General features: G+C 42.0%; 1 protein-coding gene across 1 annotated transcript in view; it reads right to left on the bottom strand.

Annotated features, from left to right (window-relative positions):
• Positions 1-978: 978 nt before the first annotated feature.
• Positions 979-21,620, bottom strand: part of ggt1a (gamma-glutamyltransferase 1a) — a 28,317-nt gene continuing 7,675 nt past the window's right edge. The window contains exons 2-13 of the mRNA XM_086173716.1: positions 8,971-9,147; positions 8,741-8,871; positions 8,563-8,652; positions 8,099-8,291; positions 5,329-5,489; positions 5,022-5,171; positions 4,619-4,755; positions 4,157-4,344; positions 3,890-4,017; positions 3,498-3,610; positions 3,290-3,403; positions 979-1,950 (exon numbers count right to left, since the gene is read on the bottom strand). Of these exons, the coding sequence (XP_086029842.1) occupies positions 1,804-1,950; positions 3,290-3,403; positions 3,498-3,610; positions 3,890-4,017; positions 4,157-4,344; positions 4,619-4,755; positions 5,022-5,171; positions 5,329-5,489; positions 8,099-8,291; positions 8,563-8,652; positions 8,741-8,871; positions 8,971-9,143 (1,725 nt within the window). The 5' untranslated portion in view covers positions 9,144-9,147 and the 3' untranslated portion in view covers positions 979-1,803. The remainder of the gene's footprint in view (positions 1,951-3,289; positions 3,404-3,497; positions 3,611-3,889; positions 4,018-4,156; positions 4,345-4,618; positions 4,756-5,021; positions 5,172-5,328; positions 5,490-8,098; positions 8,292-8,562; positions 8,653-8,740; positions 8,872-8,970; positions 9,148-21,620) is intronic.

Genomic DNA, 21,620 nt, shown 5'->3' on the forward strand with positions numbered 1-21,620 from the left:
TCACAGGGTTCAGTTATGGTTCAGTCCCTCACTTTCTTAGGAAACCAACATGTATTGCATTTGTACATTCCCTAAATATTAAAATAAACTAGAATGTTTGTAGAAATGCAGTTGGATACAATAAAAATGCAGGGACAATCAATCGATAAAATGTGACATAGATTGGATAAAGATCAGTTATATCCTTTTTGCATGATGAACAAAAGCAAAGAACTCTGTATGTCAGACCCTGAATGGATCAGACTGGTGATGATTTTACAGAAAAACAAGACCTCTCTGCCAAGTACCCCAAAGCAATAAAGAAGCAAACAAGAACAGATGTGTGAAATGGGAATTGAAAAGACAATTTCAAAAAGGGAGTAGACCTTAGTGCTGATTTGTATACTTTAAATTCAGAGCATGATGGTTGATTGATGCCAGTTTGGATCATGTTAAAGTCATGTCTAGTTGATCAAGAGCAACATTCTGAAATTCATTCTCTTTGTTGCACGTTGCAAATTTCAGTTTAGAGATTAAACGATTTCTCTGAGAAAGGACAGCATAATAACAGTAATGAAACTATTTTTGACACCAATTAGGCTTCTGCAATGTACTTCAAGGCCTTAAATGGTTGGGAATTTAGGAAGTTGGGATTTTAGTAACTCTTTATCCTTTAAAAGTAATGGATTTTTTTTCTTAAATCACTGTCAGAAACAGTGTAGGAAAATCTGGTTTGTGTTTGGTTATTTAGTGTTTCATATGTGTGTGTGTGTGTGTGTGTGCACGTGCGTGCATGTGTATATATATATATATATATATATATATTATGGTCTAACCCTGGTGTGTTGAGTACTTTTTAAGTGATGGGTACATTACACATTTCAAATATAAATGGGTGTATGGAGGCTAAAAAAGGATTAACCACGAGTAACAGATGATATCGCAAACACAATCAGTGGTTAAATCAAAGACAGCACAGAAATACCAGGTATCCCATTGTAAAATATAACATCTTTGTTCAAAATGTTTAATAACAAGCATGGCAACAAACATGGCATAAGAACGATGCATGTTTAGAAAAATATATCTGCAAATGATTTTTTTTCCAGATACACTATACATTCACCTAACCTCTACTCGATATTAAACATTTACAAGTCAAAAGTTATAGCTTTACTATAGAGTCACAGTAGAAAATAACATGGTCAATGTCCTCTAAATATCATGTCAGAATCAATTTACATCAGAAGAAAGTTGGAGGCAGACATTTTTTAAAAAGGGCAAACAACCTGAGGTGTCCTTAACGTTAATTGGTATACATGCTTGCAATTCTAGGTTTTCTAGTTTAGAAAGATTTAGAAAATATAGTATCCGATAGATTGCCCAGCTTTTCAGTTGTTCATTGACAATTACATGTTCATAAAATAATTTTCCCAATATCATATTACCATAGTTTTTGTTGTATATATGATATAGATAAAATACTGTATCAAATGGGTTTAGTATATGAAGCTCTTCTGATTTTTTTTTTGTTTGTTTTATTTTCTTTACCGAAATATTGAAACCTGATGGATCCACTGTCCCCAAACCTTACCCTACCCTCATCTGTCAGTGATAATACAGGAGTTAACAACCTTTGTGTGGTTCAGAAGAAGCATGTTTTAAAAAAAAAAGCTTAAAATCAGTAATTTTCATAAAAGAGGTATAGAAATTGAGTCATTAATACTCTGTGGTGTTTATGACTCAGGAAAATGTCCCCAGTGTAGAAAATGTATCTGAGGAGACTGTCCAGATTGAAGAGCAAAACAGGGCCTGGTATCACCCTCAGTATCCTGCTGGGTAGCCTCCTTTTCTTGGATCAGACTCTGCGCACAGACGTTCTCCCTGACGCACCACTGCCTGGACCACAGAGTCTGGAGTCCTCAGCAGCTGCGTTACATGGTTCTTCTGGGCTAAGCCCTCCAGGACGCTCTGCCAAAATGGCATGTTAACACAGTGTTGAGGGGGCAGATAATGGATGATCAGTGAGGATGTGTTCTAGGATGTTTTTATGCATATAATTGAGATAATTACAATTTGCTTCACACAGAAAATCCAATTTGTTTCCAATTCTTTGCATGATACAACTGTACTTATTCCAACATGTTATTATCCTGTTAGAAAAAGATTACTTTCCACTGCATAAAATGATCACCCTTATGGGCTTATACTGCTTCATATCATCACAGTATGTTTTCAGACAGAAAACACAATAACACAGACCAGATATGTAAACATGTGATGTACATGACAGAAAAAATGCAAATAATAATGATAGATGTATGCAGATACACATTAAAATAAAACACCAGATTAACTTTACAACACAAATACCAAATACAAAAAAAGGAAATGAGACAAGCCACCATAACAGAGAATACTGATGAATCCCAACTATAAAATTTGAGGAATGATGAAATAAAATGTAGAAAGGGATGTATTTAACTTTATGATCACTGAAGGTGTGCATGTGATATTCAGGAAAGGGACTAGGCTTGGCAAGTACAATATTCTTTGGCAACAGCAATATATCTGTCAGAAATGACATAACCTTAGTTTGATCTCATCAACGTTATCTAGAAGTTTAGTCCATTTATAAAAATTAGTGAAGCAAATGGTTCTTCTGCTCTGACACAATGTATGCAATTCATTTGTTGAATTAAGATATACCAGTTTAATATTTTGAAGTTGTAATTTTGTTATGCAGCAGAAAAAGTACAATGATCTTTTTTGAAGTGAGCCACATATAAAGTTGTGGAAATTCAGGAAAAATTTACATTCAAAGCTTTTAATTTACATTCACATTTAAAATGTAGTTATTCAGTGTTAAGGGGTTAAAAAGAGGAATGTACAGGATGACCTTTTAGGTTTACTTATTTTTTGTATTCATTGGAACAGCCAATCAACACACCCTCAATCCATCCACCATCTGCCTATCTCAGCTTGCTTGAGCCTATCCCAGCTGTCACTTGGCGAGAGGTGGGGTTCTGGACTTGTTGCCAGTCAATCGCAGGGCCACATATACAGACAGACAACCATTCATTCACTCACGACAACTCTCCCAGTTTTTTCTGCTGCATGTTTTTGTGGATGGAAACCCTCATGCAAAACATGCAAACTCTAGACACAGAAAGGTCCTCTTGTCAAAATCGTAACAGGGTCCTTTGAGATGTGAGGCCGAAGCGCTAAGCACTGTGCCGCCCTTCATTGGAACAATTCAGGAATATAATATAATCACAATATGTAATATATCATCACAACTTTTACATACCTTTTCAAAGCCTTGCTCCACCACTGTCATATTTGGGTTGAGCTGATTGTGCACACGGGGTTCAGTCACAGCTTTCTTTAGGTCATAATTGAAGAATAAGGAATTCAGGATGACCTGTTGTCAGGATAAAAGGAAATACCTGCGGTTTCTAGGGGCATGTGTTGTGTGGAGATACATATGTAAGACTTAATTAAGACATAAGACTTACTAAGGCAGTAGCTGTGGTGATTTTTGTGCCCCCAGATGCTCCAACTACCATTTTCACTTGGTTTTCTTTGTCAAAGATTATAGTCGGACACATAGAAGACAGTGGCCTCTTTCCTGAAATAGATAGACACTGTGCCAAAGACTGATTCAACATTTAATTGGCTTTTACCTTTCAAGTGGAGGAAAACATTTTCTATGAGATAAATCCTTTATAGCTTTGACAGTGACAAATACAGGGGGGAGTTGAAGCATCGCTGTAATGTTTCCCTAATAATGGGATGAAATGGCCTTATCTTTGAAAAACACCACAATCCATCAATGAAGACATTCATTCAAAAGGTTACTTCCAAAAGGTTGGTGTAGAACAAGCAAGATAATTTAGGCCAGTCACACCTGGTTGGATAAAATTGTTTGGTGAGGGAGGGATTCCAAACCCATTGCTCATGTGAGGGGAACTAAAGTCATCCATTTCGTCGTTGAAAATTACTCCAGTTGATCGAGACATGACTTTTGATCCAAAGCTATGAGGAAAAATAATTGTTAGGAAACAAACAAATGGAAACATGCTTTCCTCTTGAAGAACTTGTTCTGTATTCAGAAACTGTCTGAAAGCCAAAGAGCAAAGACAGAAGACGTTGGATACATCATAATAAGTCTTACTACAGATTAATGGTGCTGGTGGCAGCCACCGCACTCCCATCTTCTGCTATGACTGACAAGTGAGCTGTTCCGTGGTTGTCTGGTACAAAATAGTCTGGCTCATAATAGTTGTCTGGATGGGTTGTGTCATCTGTAATTTTACTCCTAATGCCATCCGCAAAATAGTCTGAGGTCATGTTGTGGATGAGCTACAAAAAAGAAAGGAAAAAAAAGTGAGCAGCAAAGTAAAATCTCCTAACAGATTGACAACTGCAAACTATTAAAAAAGACTTTATCCCCTTTTTTTCTTTAAAAATTCAGGTCACTCTTGGAAATGATGACTGATTTTGTTTCCGTACGAAACATTTCTCATCGAGATAAATCAGAGCGGAGTCTGCTATAGATGGAGGACTGTGACCATTCTGCATATAGTGATTGACTTGTCTGAAAAACTGGTGTTAATAGCTACTGTAAAAGGCTTACATCAGTAATATTGAGATAACGTGGGTCGCCAAGTCTGCTTCTCTTGGCATAAGCAAAGCGGAAAGCCTCTACGATGCGGTGATATGTTAAGGTCTTTTCCTCAGCTGTAGAGACACTTGTGTCTGTGAAGTTGTAACCTGCAAAAGGCCATGAAAGAATATATATTGAGTGACTTAAGTATTGCTTTTTTTCATGAGACTCAATGCAAATATAAACATTTTCTTGGATCCATCTATAAATGCATTCAATATGATTGAAAAATTACCAATGACGTGTTTTTCAAGCATAGCTAAAGATTCTCGGACTGAAAAGATGGGAATTTGATGCTTTAAGACTTAAATATGCAGTAGCTATTTTCTGTGTCAAAAACCATTCCAGACACAGCCAGGGAAAACCTGCTCACCATCCACTATGTTGAGTATGAGTGCCAGCACCGGGCCGCTTGAGGGGGCATCTGGGACATGCATAGTAAATTCCCCAACATTCAGCTTCAGGGGATTTTCATTTAGTACAGGCTGGTACTCGAGCAAATCCTCCAAAGTAATAATCCCTCCTATAACATAGATGGTGTCAGTAACATTTTAATGAGAGGACTTATCTATATATTACGTGGTCGATAAAGCCCATGTTGTATGAAGTGTCCCTGTTTCTACATGCATCCAAACTGTATTCACACATCTAAGGGACCTGATTGAAACAGAAAACAAGACCTGCTGCCTGGATGTCCCCAACAATGCTTTTTGCCATTGATCCATTATAGAATACATCTGGCCCCTCCTCTGCTATTCTCTGGTATGTGTCTGCAAGCTTTGGAAATTTTACAATATCATTTTCCTTGAGGATGTTTTTTTGAGAATCGCAAAAGACTTCACTGGAAAAAAGCAAAAGAGAAAATGCTGCAGTTAAGTTTGTAAAATACACACACAAACACACACACACGCACACACACACATATACAAACACAGGCTCACAAGCATCTGGTACCAGGAATAGGTGACTTTATCTTTACATTGACACTGATTTAGTCATGATGAGACAGTCAAAAGAAATAAATAATACAAAAAACAAGGACATTTTGTTTAGTCACATTCTTCTGCATCTTCTCCTTTCATCTCCATCTAACCTTATTCTATGTATCCTCCTCTCTCACACCAACTACCTTCATATCCTCTCTCACTACGGCCATAAATCTTCACTGCGGTCTTCCTTGAGACCTCCTCCCTGGCAGCTCCAATTCCAGCATCTGTCTACCATCCTCCTCTGTACATGACCCAACTATCTCAGTCTGGCTTCTCTGACCTTCTCTCCAAACATCTAACATGTGCTGTTCCACTGATAGACTCAGTCCTGATCCTATCCGTCCTGGTCACTCCCAAAGAGAACCTCAGCATCTTAATCTCTGTCTTGTACACCTGTCCTTTTGTACCCCTGACACTTCTCTCCGCTCCTCCCAACCTTGCTAGAACCCATCTCTTCACTTCTTTTCTACATTCTCCGTTGACACCAAGTTGACTGTTGACACCAAGTACCTGAAATCCTCAAAACTTCATGATCTTCACTCCCTGGAGGCTCACCGTTCCACCCGCTCCAATCTTCATTCCTCTCCTTTCCAGCGCATACCTCCACCTCTCTAGATTTTCTTCAATCTGTTCTCTGCATTCACTACAGATCACAATGTCATCTGCAAACATCATGGTCCATGGAGATTCCTCTCAAACCTCATCCGTCAGCCTGTCTTTCACCTTTGCAAACAAGAAGGGGCTCAAAAGCTGATCTCTCATGGAGTCCTACCTCCACCTTGAACCTCTCTGTTACCCCAACAGCACACCTCACCACTGTCCTGCACCATTCTAACATACTTCTCTGCCACTCTAGACGTCCTCATACATTACCTGAGTTCCTCTCTAGGCAGCCTGTCATATGTTTATTCTAGTTCTCCAAAACACAATGCAGTTCCCTCTGGCCTTCTCTGTACTTCTCTATTAGCATTCTCAAAGCAAATACTGCATCTGTAGTACTCTTTCTAGGCATGAAGCCATACTGCTGTTCACAAATGCTGGATTCTGCTCTCAGTTGAGTTCCCACTACTCTTTCCCATAAGTTCATTGTGTGGCCCACTTTATCCCTCCACAGTTCCCGCAATTCTGCACATCCCCATTATTCTTAAAAATGGGCACCATCACACTTGGTCTCCATTCTCCAGGCATCGTCTCATGCTCTAAGATCCCATTGAGAATCTAGTCAGAAACTCTACTGCTGCCTCTCCTAGACACTTCCGTACATCCACAGGTATATCATCAGACCAACTGCCTTTCCACTCTTCATCCTCTTCAATGCCTTTCTCACTTCACTTTTATTAATTTGTGCTACTTTGTGGTCTACAATAGTCACCTCTTCTACTCTTGCCTCTGTTTGATTTTCCTCATTCATCAGCTCTTCAAAGTACTCTTTCCATCTTCCCATCACTCTTCTCGTGTCCATCAATACATTTCCCTCTCTATAGTTAATCGCCCGGACCTGCTGTACATGCTTTCCAACTCCATCTCTGTGTTTTGCCAACCTGTATAGAGCATTCTCTCCCTCCTTACTATCCAACTGAGCTTACAAGTCATAGTTCATCCTTTGTTTTGCCTTTGCTACCTCTATCTTTATCTTATGTTGTATCTCCCTGTACTCCTGTCTGTCTTCAGTTCTCTCAGTGTCCCACTTCTTTGCTAACTGCTTTCTCTGTATATACTCCTGCACATCCTTATTCCACCACCAAGTCTTCTTATCAACTTTCCTTCCAGGTGACACACCAAGTACTCTCCTACCTGTCTCCCTGATAACATCAGCTGTAGTTGTCCAGTCATGTGGAAGCTCTCCCTGACCACCCAGAGCCTTTCTCATCCCCTCCCTGAAAATCATACAGCTACTTCCTTGTTTAGCTTCCACAACTTTTCCTCTGCTCTGCCTTTGTCCTCTCGATCTTGCTTGTCACCAAAGTCATTCTACAAACCACCATCCTATATTGTCGGGCTACACTCTCTCCTACCACTACTTTGGAGTCAGTTTAGTCAAATAGCTTTTGAAATTCCTATCCCCCCCAACAAATTCCACGTATCCCTGTGAAACTGTCTGCACACCATTTTCCTGGCGAGGCTTAGCTGAGAGACTTAAATGTATTAATTCAAGACAAATATATTGACTGTCTGAACTCTTTACAGAGGGATGATGGCTGTTCCTGGCCTTGCCACAAATAATTTTTGAATAACTTTCAATCAAAGGTTCATTATAATGATTTTTTCTGTTTTTATTAATCTTTGCATATAACTCTTGGTAAATATCCCATAATGACCAGCTCAAGTAGCTACTATGTTTATACATTAATCAAGCTAGTTAATAAAGATAAATTCTAAGACTAAAAGTCTCTTTGTAGCAGGGTTGATCTTTAACCCCTAGGCAAGCTTGCATTATTCACTGCTAGTCCTTCATTCTCACCACAAGTTTGTGTTTCCTTGAATGGAATCTTTGCTTTTGAAGAGAGCATGAGCCAAGGCTTTTCCTATTGGGAAGCCATCACGAGCCAGGGCTATGCTTGGCTCAAATAGTTCTTTCCATGGCAGTCTGCCATGCCTCTTGTGTGCCATCTCATAACCACGGATTTCCCCAGGAATGGCTATAGACAATCCACCTGTAATGAAGAAACAGTTAACATCATGAGCTCTTGGTTGTAAGACCAAAATATTAACTGAATTCTACAATTTGGTGGGCATGTATATATCATAATTTAATCAGACCTACATATGGAGAGGTTGTGTAAAGGTGATATGAGACAATACCATTTTTATTCTCCCACTCCTAACTTATATAATACCAGTCTGTTGTTACAATAGCCTCAGTACAATATATCCGAAATGTTCCTCTTGCTGGAAATAGTCCAATAACTTGTTGTTTATGGCTACCTGTACGAGAAAGCTTGGTATTGTTGCCAAACATGTCCTGGGTGGCGTTCATGGGTGCTGTCTCCCTCGCATCAATGGTTTCCACCCTCCCTGTAAATCAGAAAATGAGCACAGATTGCTAAGGATGTTTTTGCTTAGTTTGAATTGTTATGGACTTTAATAAATGATGTTAACACACCTGTGGATGCATTATAGATGACAAAAAAGAGTCCTCCTCCAATGCCCATGCTATGTGCATTCAGGAGACCAACACATAGCAAGGCTGCAATTGATGCATCCACAGCAGAACCATTTTTCTTCAAAATATCTCTAAAACAACATGAAATCAGTGGTAGATTTTTTTCACCATGTGCAAAGTTAGAAAACATTTATATTCTACTTCTTTGTGTTCTACAAACGTCTTCTTACCTCCCCACTTCTGAACACTTTCCTGCATCGGCAGCCACAGCAGCCTTTGAGTAGAAGTGGTCGGATGTGGGCGGTGTGTTTTTCTTCCCTAAACCCATGAACACCCCCAGGAACAAGCTCACTACAGCCACCAGAAGGACTACCAAACCAGCAATCAGGGACTTCCCAACCATTTTCCTACACAGAAAATTGAACATAGCTCAGTCAGAGAGGATCCTATAACTCAGAAACAAATGTTGATGTAAGCTGTCATTGGAAACTGCGCCATTAGGTGAACATCAAATATAGAAGACAGTATAAGGCGGTGGCTATGATGGCACTGTGGTTAGTGCTTTCACATTACAGTAAAAATTTCCCTGGTTCAATTCTGGCTGGGAGTCTTTGAATGTGTATGTTCTCTGTGTGTGCGTTGGTTTCCTCTGGGTTCCTCAATTCCTCCCATAGTCCAAAAACATGCAGTATGTTAATTGGAGACTCTATGTTGCCCAGATGTCTGAATGGTTCTATTTCTCTGTGGACCTATGATTGACTGGTGGCAGGTCCAGGTCATACCTTGCCTTTCCTCCAATGATAATTGGAATAGGCTCCAGCCCCTCCCTGCATCTCTCATTGCAGGATAGCATTACATATATAATGTATGTATGTATTTATAAGACAATATAAAGAATAATGTTCTCATGAAATGTTTACTCACCTTAAGATTATTGAATTCAAGGGTTTTTGACAAATGTACGACTGTGGTTTGACATTTTCAATTAATCTGTAGATTGCTGCAGCAGCGATTGCAAGATTTTAATTTTCAGAGTTTCAGCTTTAAGATATCTTTTTCATGAGGCGGGGGTCACTGTGCAACTAAACTTTTAAGATCGGACAATATGGAATTGGGAGCGCCCACAGTCTAAAACTGTATATTTTGAGTTTTTATGAGTTTTCACTATTAACTCACCAGGGAAATCCATTAACAAAAATCATCTTGGGGCTTGGTGATTATTACTTCAATTATGAATTTAGCTTCTCCTTTCACAGCAAGAACAAACATATATATATTTTTTTGTTTGTTTTTCTGATATATGTGTGACATGCATGACTGAGAAATTAAAGACAAAGCAACAGTATATTCCTTATCCTTGTTGTTGTAATGTTCCCAGAGGGCAGCACATTTTAGCATGATTTGTGCACTTGCTACTTAGTTTGAGCAGATCTTATGTAACAAGTTGGAGAAAAAACTGCACTGATCCCACCTTCCTTTTTGACTGAGGAGGAATTAGATTTTTGTTTGTACCATTTGTAGAATTAAATGGTGTTGAAACAGCCCACACCTTCTTAGTATCCTGGCCTCTTAACCCCTTTACAATTTACACCTTTGAGGAGAAATGCATTATTTAATGTGAAAGAGTGTATCTGCTCTTTGCTTCTATTTGCATACAGGAGAGAGCCAAACACCTTCAGAGAAACTGCCTTGTCACCTCACTATACTGAAAAGGTCAAAAATAAATAGTCCCCCAGCTATTGTTTGTGTTACTTCAAGACAACCAACATTCCATGTTGGCCATACATGGGCCCTCTTGGACAAAATGTGCTTGACTTGAGCCAGATTATGCGGCTCCATTGCTTAGTTTAGGCATTCAATCTCATCCAGAGATATGACACATTCACTGACAAATTGTATCATAGGAGACCAGAGAAGAAAACAGAGGACAACATTAGAGCCATATCTAGTTTGCTATTTTCGTTTGGCTATTTTCTATTTTCTTGGTCACTGTGTTGTTCTTTCAACTAATTATGTTATTAATGTTATTCATCACAACATCAGCCTCAAGATGGACTCTACCACAGTGGCCCCAAACAAAGTTGCAAAAAACCTCGGCGTCATGATCGACGATCAGCTGTCATTCTCCAACCATATTACATCAATTTCCTGGACCTGCAGATTTGTGCTGTGCAACATTCAGAAAATCAGACCCTACCTGACCCAACAGTCGGCACAGCTATTGGTTCAGGCCATGGTCATCTCCCGCCTGGACTACTGCAATTCCCTCCTAGCTGGACTACCTGCTTGTGCAATAAAACCACTGCAGATGGTACAAAATGCTGCAGCACGGTTGGTATTCAATCAACCCAAAAGGGCTCATGTTACACCTCTGTTCATCCAGTTGCACTGGCTACCAGTAGCTGCCATAATCAAGCACAAGGCCCTGACCCTGGCATTCAAAACCACCTCAGGAACAGCTCCAGCATATCTGAACGAAATGGTAAGACCTTATGTTTCTGGCAGAGAGCTGCGTTCCTCGAATACAAACCTACTAGAAGCACCATTTGCTCGCTCAAAGCGATCTCAGGCAAAACTGTTCTCAGTTCTACTACCTCAGTGGTGGAACAAACTTCCGGAAGCAACAAGACTAGCATAATCTCTCTCAACCTTCAAGAAACAGGTAAAAACTTTTCTCTTTCAGGACTATTTACTGCGCTGATGCTTGAGCTGCCCCAGATCAGGTTAGGCACCAAGCTAGGCTATGCAGTGTGTGTGTGTGTGTACGTATGTGTACGTTTTTGTCTTAAAAAAAAAAACTAACCCCAGCTTACTGTTCTATATATTTCCTGTGCATCTTGTATTTGCAAGTGTTATTTGCAGTGCTTATGTCCTCTATTGTAAGTCGCTTTGAATAAAACCGTCTGCCAAATGTAATGTAATGTAATGTAATGTGATAATGTGTAGTGTGTATTCCATTGAAGTGTATTCTAAAACCAACAGAGGACTACAGTACAAATGCGACAGCAGAACCACACGTAGAACAGGGGTGGTTCACTCAAGGGTAGGTGGAGTTATCCTCTGTCTGTCTAATATCAGTTTTTTGCATAAAGGTACTGCAGCACCCACAAGTATAAAAAATGGTGGGGGGGGAGGGCAATCATCTCAACGGGCTCCTCCTTGTGCATCGAAGTGTTGATGAGCAAGACACTGAACCCCTAACAGCTCCCCTGACGCTGATGGATAAATGCGAAGAATGAATCTCCCCATGAGAGATTAATAAAGTATAAATTAAAGAAGGAAATTTCAAGAACCCACTTATATTTATATTTATTTAGTTATATTTATTTCTCTATTTAGTTATTTTTATTTCTCTTGTTTCTCACCAGGGCAATCATACACCACTTTGCACCATGTAGTTATTTATTTCAATTGAGCATTTTGATAGAAAGTGGACTGGCATATTGCCCATGTTCCATAGCTTCTGTGCAGGTTGACCGTTAAAGTAAATAAATGGCTCATGACTGAATAATTTGTGTTGCATTTTAAGAGCACATTGTTTTTTAAGCATATTCATTTTCTAGATAAATTGAAACTGGACAAGGGGAATGTTTCATAGTTGTTGTTTCTCTCTGGTTATGTGTGTGGCGTCTCCCATGGTTTTAGAAAAATGCACCTTAATTGAGGACTCTAAATTGTCCATGAGCGTAAATAAGAGTGCGAATAGTTCTATGTCTCTATGTGATAGACTTTGTGTACCCCTGTGATAGCTCCAACCTCTTGCCCAATGGTAGCTGCAAATGTGTTATAGTAGTTTTTTGCTTTTTCTGTCACACATTTGGCAAGTAAAGCAGACTATATATTTGGTCCTTTAATTTCCTTGTGAGTAATTCTGTTTTTTGTTAGTTTCTCTAATGAATGGATGAATGGAATTCTACTGTTCATGCAACTCCATACATTTTCAGTATGTATTGTATGTGTATGCATGTTTCATGTTTGAAGTTTACACATTTACAGGACAGGTGAATACTCCAATCCTTACAGATTTAATAGCACCCTTCTTAGTTTGGAGGGTGTAGGCAGGGATTCAGTTTAGATTTTATATGCACATGTGTAAATGGTTTAAAAATCCCTTTCTTTATCAGTCTCATTTAATCTTAAAGTGGATTACTATATTTTTCAATACCAATTACTTGTTAAAGTTTTGTGCCTTTGTATGATCAGTGGGATTGCATGATCACATGATTGCAATGCATACATGTGAATGATAGAAGTAAATTGCACTTTTGTCTAAGGAAATATGAGGTGTTTCATGAAATGTTTTGTAAAAGGATTGGTCATAAAATTCCAAGATTTTCTAATGTCCTTGTACTTCTTTACATCAAAACAGAGGAAAGACATGATATTTTGGTTATTTATTGTTGAGTATGCTATTATTTTAATGGTCCGGCCCACTTGACATCCACCTAGGCCGTAGGTGGCCCGCGATGAGAAATGAGTTTGACACCCCTGACATAGGCCGTATGTGGCCCGCGATGAGAAATAAGTTTGACACCCCTGGTGTAGAATTTTCAAAGAAAAATTGACTACGTACTATTTATTTATTGGCGAGGAGAAGCGTAGTTGGGAGCTGCGAAGAGAAATATAGTTGTGTTTGTTTGATGTCGGTTCTTTTTCAACCCACAATGGCTGCAGGAGGAGAAGAAACGGATTTAGTTACTAATATATAGTTAAAGCGATTTTCTTTTTGAAGAAAAGCCGGATATAGCTAAGAAAGGTCGGGCAACTCCTAAGCTAGCGAACCTGTCACAACCAGGAAAAGGATTTGTACGACATTTGGCTCACAGGCCCCGAGGTACACTGCAAATTTTATTGCTGGGAGTGCTTGAAGCGAAGCGCACGGATAATCTGTACGACTGAATAATTGAACTCTATTTGAGGAAAGAAAGGAGGATGGATTTTGTCTACAGATTATCAGAATTTTGGTGAGTAAAATGCTGCTATTTTCCTAAGTAATACTACAAATTTATCGGGTTATTATCGGTGCTTTTTATGTGTCGCAGCTGTTTGCTGTAAGCGCATTTATTGTGGCTACTGTCCGCTTTTGTGGCTCCCGACACGGGACCGGACGTTTGTTATCCCGGTGTGTTCAGGAGCTAATCAAGCAAGAATGGTTTATTCAAAGTCAGAAAATACACTTAAGAGACATCCCGGGCCAGAGATATCCCGTGCTAGATTGAATGTCACCCCGAGAGGATCGTTCACCCTCTCTGGACAACCGCTAAGACGCGTCCAGCGGATGTGCAGGTGAGGAGGTTCTGGCCCAGAGCAGAGGAGGCGCGGTCATTTTATACCGTCGCCTCAACGGTCGGGTTTATCACCGAATAAGGACTTGTTTTACAAACTCTTGGAATTTGGGCACTTGGGGTGCCGGGCCGCGCCCCGGACAAAGCCGCGGGGTGAGCGATCGATTACGCGTGGGGGTGTCAGTGGAAGAGTACAGAGTTGGGCATCCCTTTGTCAACACATGCTCTCCCGCGAGCGAATTTTAACACTACACGGGTTATCTATCTGCGATGCACTTCTCTTTATACTGCATTTCTGCATAATAAGATTTTTTTTATTGCCATAAACTAATTATTGGGGTGTGAAGTGATTCGGAGCACTACTGACGGCCTAGGTGTAAAATGCACGGCCCGCCACAGGAGTTTTCATTGGAATTGTTGCATCTGTGGTGAAGACAGCAGAAAATCAACAGAGCCTCACTGCTTATCTACAGAGCACCTACCACCGAGGAGTCCACAGGACAGCTGACACCATAGCAAGGCACCACAACCAACCCCAAACACTGACTGTTTACACTTCTATCCTCCAGCAGTGTTATTTTCATCAACGATGACGAAATTATTTCTTGACTCCCACCGAGACTGTGACGAGATAAACAGGTATTTGATGTCTCAAACATGGCGAGACGTGTGTGTTTTCATGAGAATGGTCCATGGGAATGGACTTTAAAGCGTGATCAGGTTAGTGATCTGTCAAACGTTCAAAATGCTTAACATATTTGCTTATTGTACGTGTGATCCGTCAATTAAAATCTAAAAGGCGTCTGCAACGCCGCTGCATCTGATCGTTACTCGGTCACGCCCACAATCCGGCATGCAGAGCACACCCTGCTCTACACTCTTGCGGTCAGCCGTCACAGACTTTGGACGATCGCAGCAGCGTCTGAAAGCGGGCTTGGTGGTCGGAAATGACGAGAGGATATATGGTCGTATCTTTAACATAATTCAGCATAAGAAACAAAACAAAATAATGGACAGAGAAGGGAGATGGTGGCCACAAAGTAGGTGGATATAATCGCACCGTCCTCAAGCGGCACATGAGGGTTTACAACGGGGATATTTATTCAAAGGTAAGTTTCAAGTCCTGTTAACATATAATACAAATTCAAAGCTACTCGACAATCGGCTTGTGATTAATTTCATAGTTAGCTTATAATAAGTTGTCCACATATTCTTGGCGCAAAGGGGATGTTAAATTCAGGCAAAAGCCTGTTTCGTTACGCCAACGTCAAGTCATTAGTTTATGTGTTTGTTACTGTACGTTTAGAACATGCAGGGATGGTTGGCAATATTGTTGTCATATTGACACGTTTGAGTGAGTAACTGAAACATGAAGGAAAATGTTACTTTTCATGGCGTTTTATGTTCCCCGTGTGTTTCAATGAAGAGCTATTTGACGTCTGTAGAATTAGCAGCATGTTTAGCTATGTTTACATTCAGTGACATTGTAGTCATCTCTCTGTTTACGTTCAGTTAGCACGTTGTGATGTGTTAAACCGGTCGGGACATATGCGCTTTCTTATACGTAGTCTACTTGCTTTAGTCTAAAACCCACAAGTGATGTTGTGCAGCCCCAACCACGAAGTGTGCGTTTAGTGCGCTTCTAATAAAGTCAGGGGACACACAGGCAGACTCAACAGTTCAGATAGGTTATAATTTTGGCAGCTGCTGCCAAAGCTTATGTACAGGGTGGGTAAATAAGCTATGTATTTTTGTTGTGCTTGTTTGATAGTGAAAACGTTTCTATTTTCTTTCTTGACATGTTTTATAGTAGTGTGTTACCCGTGTGACAGCAAAATGTCTGTTTAATGGGCCATAGCTGTTGTTGGAATCAGCCACGCTACACAAGCCTGCAATACAACTAACGGTTCCTGCTCAATTCCAGGAAAAAAAACAGAATTCCTTGCACCCCAAACCACACCCACAAAATCTTCAGCAACCCCCAGAATCACACAGAAAACAAGCATCAACATAACCCCCAACTTCCCTCCCGGGTGTCACAGAGCCCTGTAGGGTGCCAGGCAGTCCCGTTGGACCTTGCGCCCCCAGCAGGGTGGCTGCACCCAATAAAACCAACTCTCCCATGTGCTCCAGGACGAGACATGGCCCCACCCAATGACTGTCCAGTCTGGGGCATCTGCCCCTCTTTCGTTTCGGCGCATATACCCACACCAGCTCCCCAACAGTGAGGTGACGTCCCTTTGCACGCAAGTCATAATTCCTTTTCTGGCGTACACCCGCAAACCTGCCGTTGCCTCCCAGCGTAAATGTGCACTGAATCCAAGTGATCATGCAGCTGCTTGGCATAGGCCAGACCAGCAGGGATGGGTGGCGCATCTGGAGACCTTACAAAGGCCAAGTCTACTTGTGTTCTCAACTCTGTGCCTAACATGAGAAAATGCAGGTGTGCATGCAGAGGACTCCTAGATCGCTGTGCGGCATGCCATCAAAACAAGGGGTAAATGCAGATCCCAGTCTAGCTGGTCAGACGTCAGCATGGATAACTTCTCCCCCAGAGTATGATTGAACCTCTCCACTAATCCATCACTCTGGGGGTGGAGTGTTGTTGTACAGGTCTTTGTGATGCCCAAGCAAGAGCACATTGTGGCAAACACTTTGGACTCAAAATGTCTGCCCTGGTCGCAATGGGTGGATTCCGGGACACCTAGCCAACTAAACATCCCCCCAAGCAGTGCATCTACTATTGTCTCTACTTTCTGACCAGGCAGTGCGTAGGCCTCGGGCCATTTCGTGAAATAGTCCACCACAGTGAGTATATAGCGATTAACTTTCTCTGTGTGCGGCAATGGCCCGATGACATCTACCCCCACCCGCTGCATGGACTCCCCCACTGGAAACTGTTGTAGGTGGGCCCTCACCCCCTCGCCCGGGCCCTTGCGAGCAGTACAGAGGTCACAGCATCGACAAAAGTCCTCCACATCTCCTCTCATCCGGCCCCATTAGAAGGCCTGATGCAACCGGCGGAGGGTTTTTGTCACTCCAAAGTGGCCTGACCCAGCAGAGCCATGCATGGCTGCCAGGACTGTGCCCTGCATTCCTTTAGGCACCACTATCTGCCATCTTTTCTTCCCAGTAGCTGGCTCACCCATGCTCTCTAGAGAACCCCCTCCATCAGCCCACAGTCCTTTTGTCCATGGGGAAAGAGCTGCCACCTCCTCACAGGGGGGCGCTGCTGTGCCTCTACCCACAACATCACCTGCTGCAGGTCTGGGTATTGTCACCGCCCTTCCGCCCAGTCTTTGTCGTCCACCACCCACAGCTCCCTGCTCAGCTCCCATCTCACCCCCTCGTCTGTCTGCAGCACCAGTCCTTTTTCCTTCTCCTCTCTGCAGTCACAGTGCCGACAGCCGTCTGCACTGCATGGGCGGCGGAAATACGCATCAGCGTTGCTTTGTCTTTCCCCTGCATGTTGGGTCACAAAGAATTTTTAAGACTGAAGCTCCAACCAATGTGCCAGCTGACCCTCTGGCTCTCTGATTGCCATTAGCCACTGCAGAAGCATGGTCAGTGCTTAAGGTGAAGGGCTGGCCACACAGGTAGTATCTAAAATGTTGAATAGAAAACACTGCAGCGAGCAGCTGCATGTGACACAGTATTTCTGCTCTGCTTTTCTCAGGTCTTTGCTGTAGTAGGCCACTATCCGCTCTCCCTCAGGCTACACCTGAGATAGAACAGCCCCTACCCCTTCCCCACTCACATCTATGTTCAGAACAAACTTTGAGATAGGATCAGGGGATGCAGAGACTGGTGCGCTTGGTAGGGCCTCCTGCAATGTTCGAAAAGCTCTGTCACAGTCACCTGACCAGAGGAAAGACTGGTCTTTCTGCAGAAGCCTGTACAGGGGAGCAGCAATGCATGAAAACCCATGCATAAACTTCTGGTCTTCTGGTCTGCAGGGGTTGGCCAGTCACATATGATGCTCACCTTCTCCTCTGTGGTGCCAATTCCCTTGCCCCCTACCCGATGCCCCAGGAAGGTTACCTCCTGGCACAGCAATTTGCACTTCTCAGGATGCAGCTTCAGGCCTGCTGCCTGGATCTGTTGCAGCACCCAGCGCAGTGCAGCTATAGCTGTGTCGAATGAGCTGCCATGGGCGAGGATATCGTCCAGGAGCACCAGACACTCAGAATGAGGCACACCTACTAACACCCTCTCCATAAGGCACTCAAAGGTGGCTGGAGCATTGCAGAATCCAAAGCAGAGAACCTTATACTGCCACAGTCCTTTTCCAGTGCAGAATGCTGTCGCAGGTCGGGCCTCGGCAGAGTGGAACCTGCCAGTAGCAACTCCTTGGGTCAAGTGAGGAGAACCGGGAGGACCCTGCCAACAGATCCAGGTACTCATCGACGCATGGGAGGGGATAAGAGTCTTTTCTGGTGACCTCATTGAGCCGTCAATAATCGAAATAATCGACACAGAAGCGCCACTCGCCTCCCTTCTTTGACACCATCACCACCTGGGATGCCCAGGGGCTTTCGGACGGTTCAATGATTCCTGCAATCTGCATCTTGGCCTGTGCCTGCTCTGCCTACTCTTCACTTTGGCGTGTTTCTGACGACAAGTGTCAAACTGTCCTCTGCCCACCAGTGTAGAGCAATCATACCATTCTTCTGCCTCCTCCACCATGATACACACCACACGTTCCATCACACAGTCAGAACACTGTGCCAGCGAGGGTAGCTTTTCTTCCAGCAGACAAACTGATAGAACAGTAAGTTTACTTCTAACACCAGTTGTAGCGCTTTAGTCAGGGAAACACCCGCGTAATGGTAAACCATCTGTTTAATGAGCAGTAGCTGTTGTTGGCCACAGCCACGCCATACAAGCCAGCAGTACAACTAACTGTTCAAGATAAAAAAAAAAACGGCATTCATTGCACCCCAAACCACACCCATAAAATTCCCAGCAACCCCCAAAAATCACACAAAAAACAAGCATCAACAGAAATCCCAACATTTATGACTCGCTACAGTATTATAGGTATTTTTATGATGTACCTACATGTGATTGTATTGTAAACCTTTACAGCAAGTGTACATTGTGTGCAGAGATAGAGTAATTGTATCCCCTCTTTGTTTTTTCCCCAACCAGATCCCAGAGACCAGAACTCCCAAAGAGAAACATGGTGGTCCAAAGAATGACAGGGCACAGTCAACATCCCAGCAGCCTTCCTTGAAGAATCCAAATCTAAGTCAGACTCCCTGGAGTTCTGATGTCTGTTTTTACCAATAATATGCATCTTAATTACACTTGCAGACAAGGTCAAGTTGAGCTTGTGTGTTCCTCATCCATCATTGCAGGCTGCATGTTCATTGCACTTGAAATAAAGCAACAAGTGCTAAAGTAAGAATGCTTTTGTTTTTGGCTTTTTTGGAGTAATGAAAATTGATTCCACTGTTACCAATGTATCTGTGTGTAATGCATAATCCTTAGAAAAGTAGGAAGTAGCTGTCATTGGGTGGAAACCTTGTATGTCTAAAACCATTCCTTAGGTATTGTATTTTTTGGTGAAAATAGCCAATTTAAAACCTCACAATGTATTGCAATGTGATGAAACTGTAGATCTGCCATTTTCACACGAGTGACACACTTATATGATGAAGGAGGGCATCAATTCATGAAAAAACAGTTGAAATATGTTGGGGAAAAGAAGTAATAATGGGAAAATAAAATGTTTCTGCCCAACAGCAATCTTCAATGCCTTTTTGATCTTCATCTCTGCAACCTCTAGTTCTGCCTCCTGTCTTTTCGTCATTGTAACTGTTTCTAGGCCACACAGCATCGCTAGTCTCACCACTGTCTTGTACACCTTTCCTTTCACTCTAGCCAATAGTCTTCTATCACATAGTACCCCTGACACTTTTCTCCACCCATGTCCACCTGCTTGGACCCGTGTCTTCACCTCTTTTCCACATTCTCCGTTCTGGACTGTTGACCCCAAGTGCCTGAAATCCTCCAATTTCTTGATCTCCACTCCCTGTAGCTTCACCATTCCACCTGAGTTCCTCTCATTCACACACATATACTCTGTCTTGCTGCAACTAACTTTCATTCCTCTCCTTTCCAGAGCATACCTCCACCTCTCGATTTTCCTCTACCTGTTTTCTGCTCTCACTGCAGATCACAATTTCATCTGCAAACATCATGGTCCATAGAGATTCCTGTCTAACCTCATCTGTCAGCCAGTCCATCACCACTGCGAACAAGAAGGGGCTCTTAGCTGATCCCTGATGGAGTCCCACCTCCACCTTGAACTTCTCTGTTACCCCTACAGCACACCTCACCACTGTCTCAGAGCTAGCATCCATGTCCTGCACCACTCTTACATACTTCTCTGCCACTTCAGATTTTCTCATACAATACCAGAGCTCCTCACCTATTTTTCATTTACAAGCCCCTCTCAAACTATCTGGTTTCACCGTGAAAATCAAGAATTTCATTACGCAAGGAACTTAGTTTCCTGACAGCACGAATGACTGCAAACACTTTGAATCATTGATTCATTGTTCTGCACTTTGTAGGGGCGGTTAGAGCCGATCCCAGCTGTCATTGGACAATAGGCAGGGTTCACCCAAGATGAGTTGTTAGTTGAACACAGGGCCACATGTAGAGACATAGAATCTTTCACATGTCCATGCAATTTAGGGTCCTAATGAACCTACTGTATGGTTTTATATTGTGGGAGGAAACAGGAGAACCTGGAGCAAACCCAGAGACATGCACACACATACATGGGGAGAACATGCAAATTCCATATACAACGGCCCCAGGAACCAGGAACATTCTTGCTGTGAAACAAGCATTAACAATTGCACTACTCTGCTTCCTTCCATGTTAAATATATTAAGAGAAAGTTTGAAATAATACCCTTTGTTGATATTTATTGTGGTGAACAAATGTGCCTTCACAGTAATGTGTTTGTTGTGATTTTGCTGGTGCAATATCATGTGCATATCTTTTGGTCTATAATGTATTTGTCCTGATATAAATTAATTCAAACAGCATCTTGCTCACTGCATCATGGCCGAAAGATTATGACCATAGGCGAGAACTGAGATGTAAAGACACTTGGCAGATTTGAGCTTTTCTTCTTCATTACAACCAACCATTGCAGACTGTTGACTCCTATCATGTTGCCTCTTACCATCACTCGTAAACTGACATAATAAGCTGGTAACGTATTTCCAGCTTCATGTCCAGCTACCCCAGAGCTTGCTGCTTAGAGTCATGGTGTGATGAGGAAAGCCAGACCAAATTGTCTATAAAAAAAGATTTGCACTTCAGTGTTCAGACACTCATCTTCAGACACTTTGAGACCATGTCCATAAAGACCACAAATCGAGTCAGTGACAGAACCTGACAACTAATGGAAATGTGGTTAACATCCTGCCTTCGATGCACACACAGCAGTGTTTGTACAAAAAACAGAAAGTGCAACAATGACCCCAGCAGCTGCCCCAAGAGAACACCCCAATTAAGGAGGTGCTGGACATTCTCCATTACCATAAACCACATGCAGACAACATAGGCGTGCA

Source organism: Fistularia commersonii, chromosome 26, assembly GCF_037954325.1.
Source record: "Fistularia commersonii isolate RoL2024-O1a breed Wild chromosome 26, RoL_Fcom_v1.0, whole genome shotgun sequence".
NCBI lineage: Eukaryota > Metazoa > Chordata > Actinopteri > Syngnathiformes > Fistulariidae > Fistularia > Fistularia commersonii.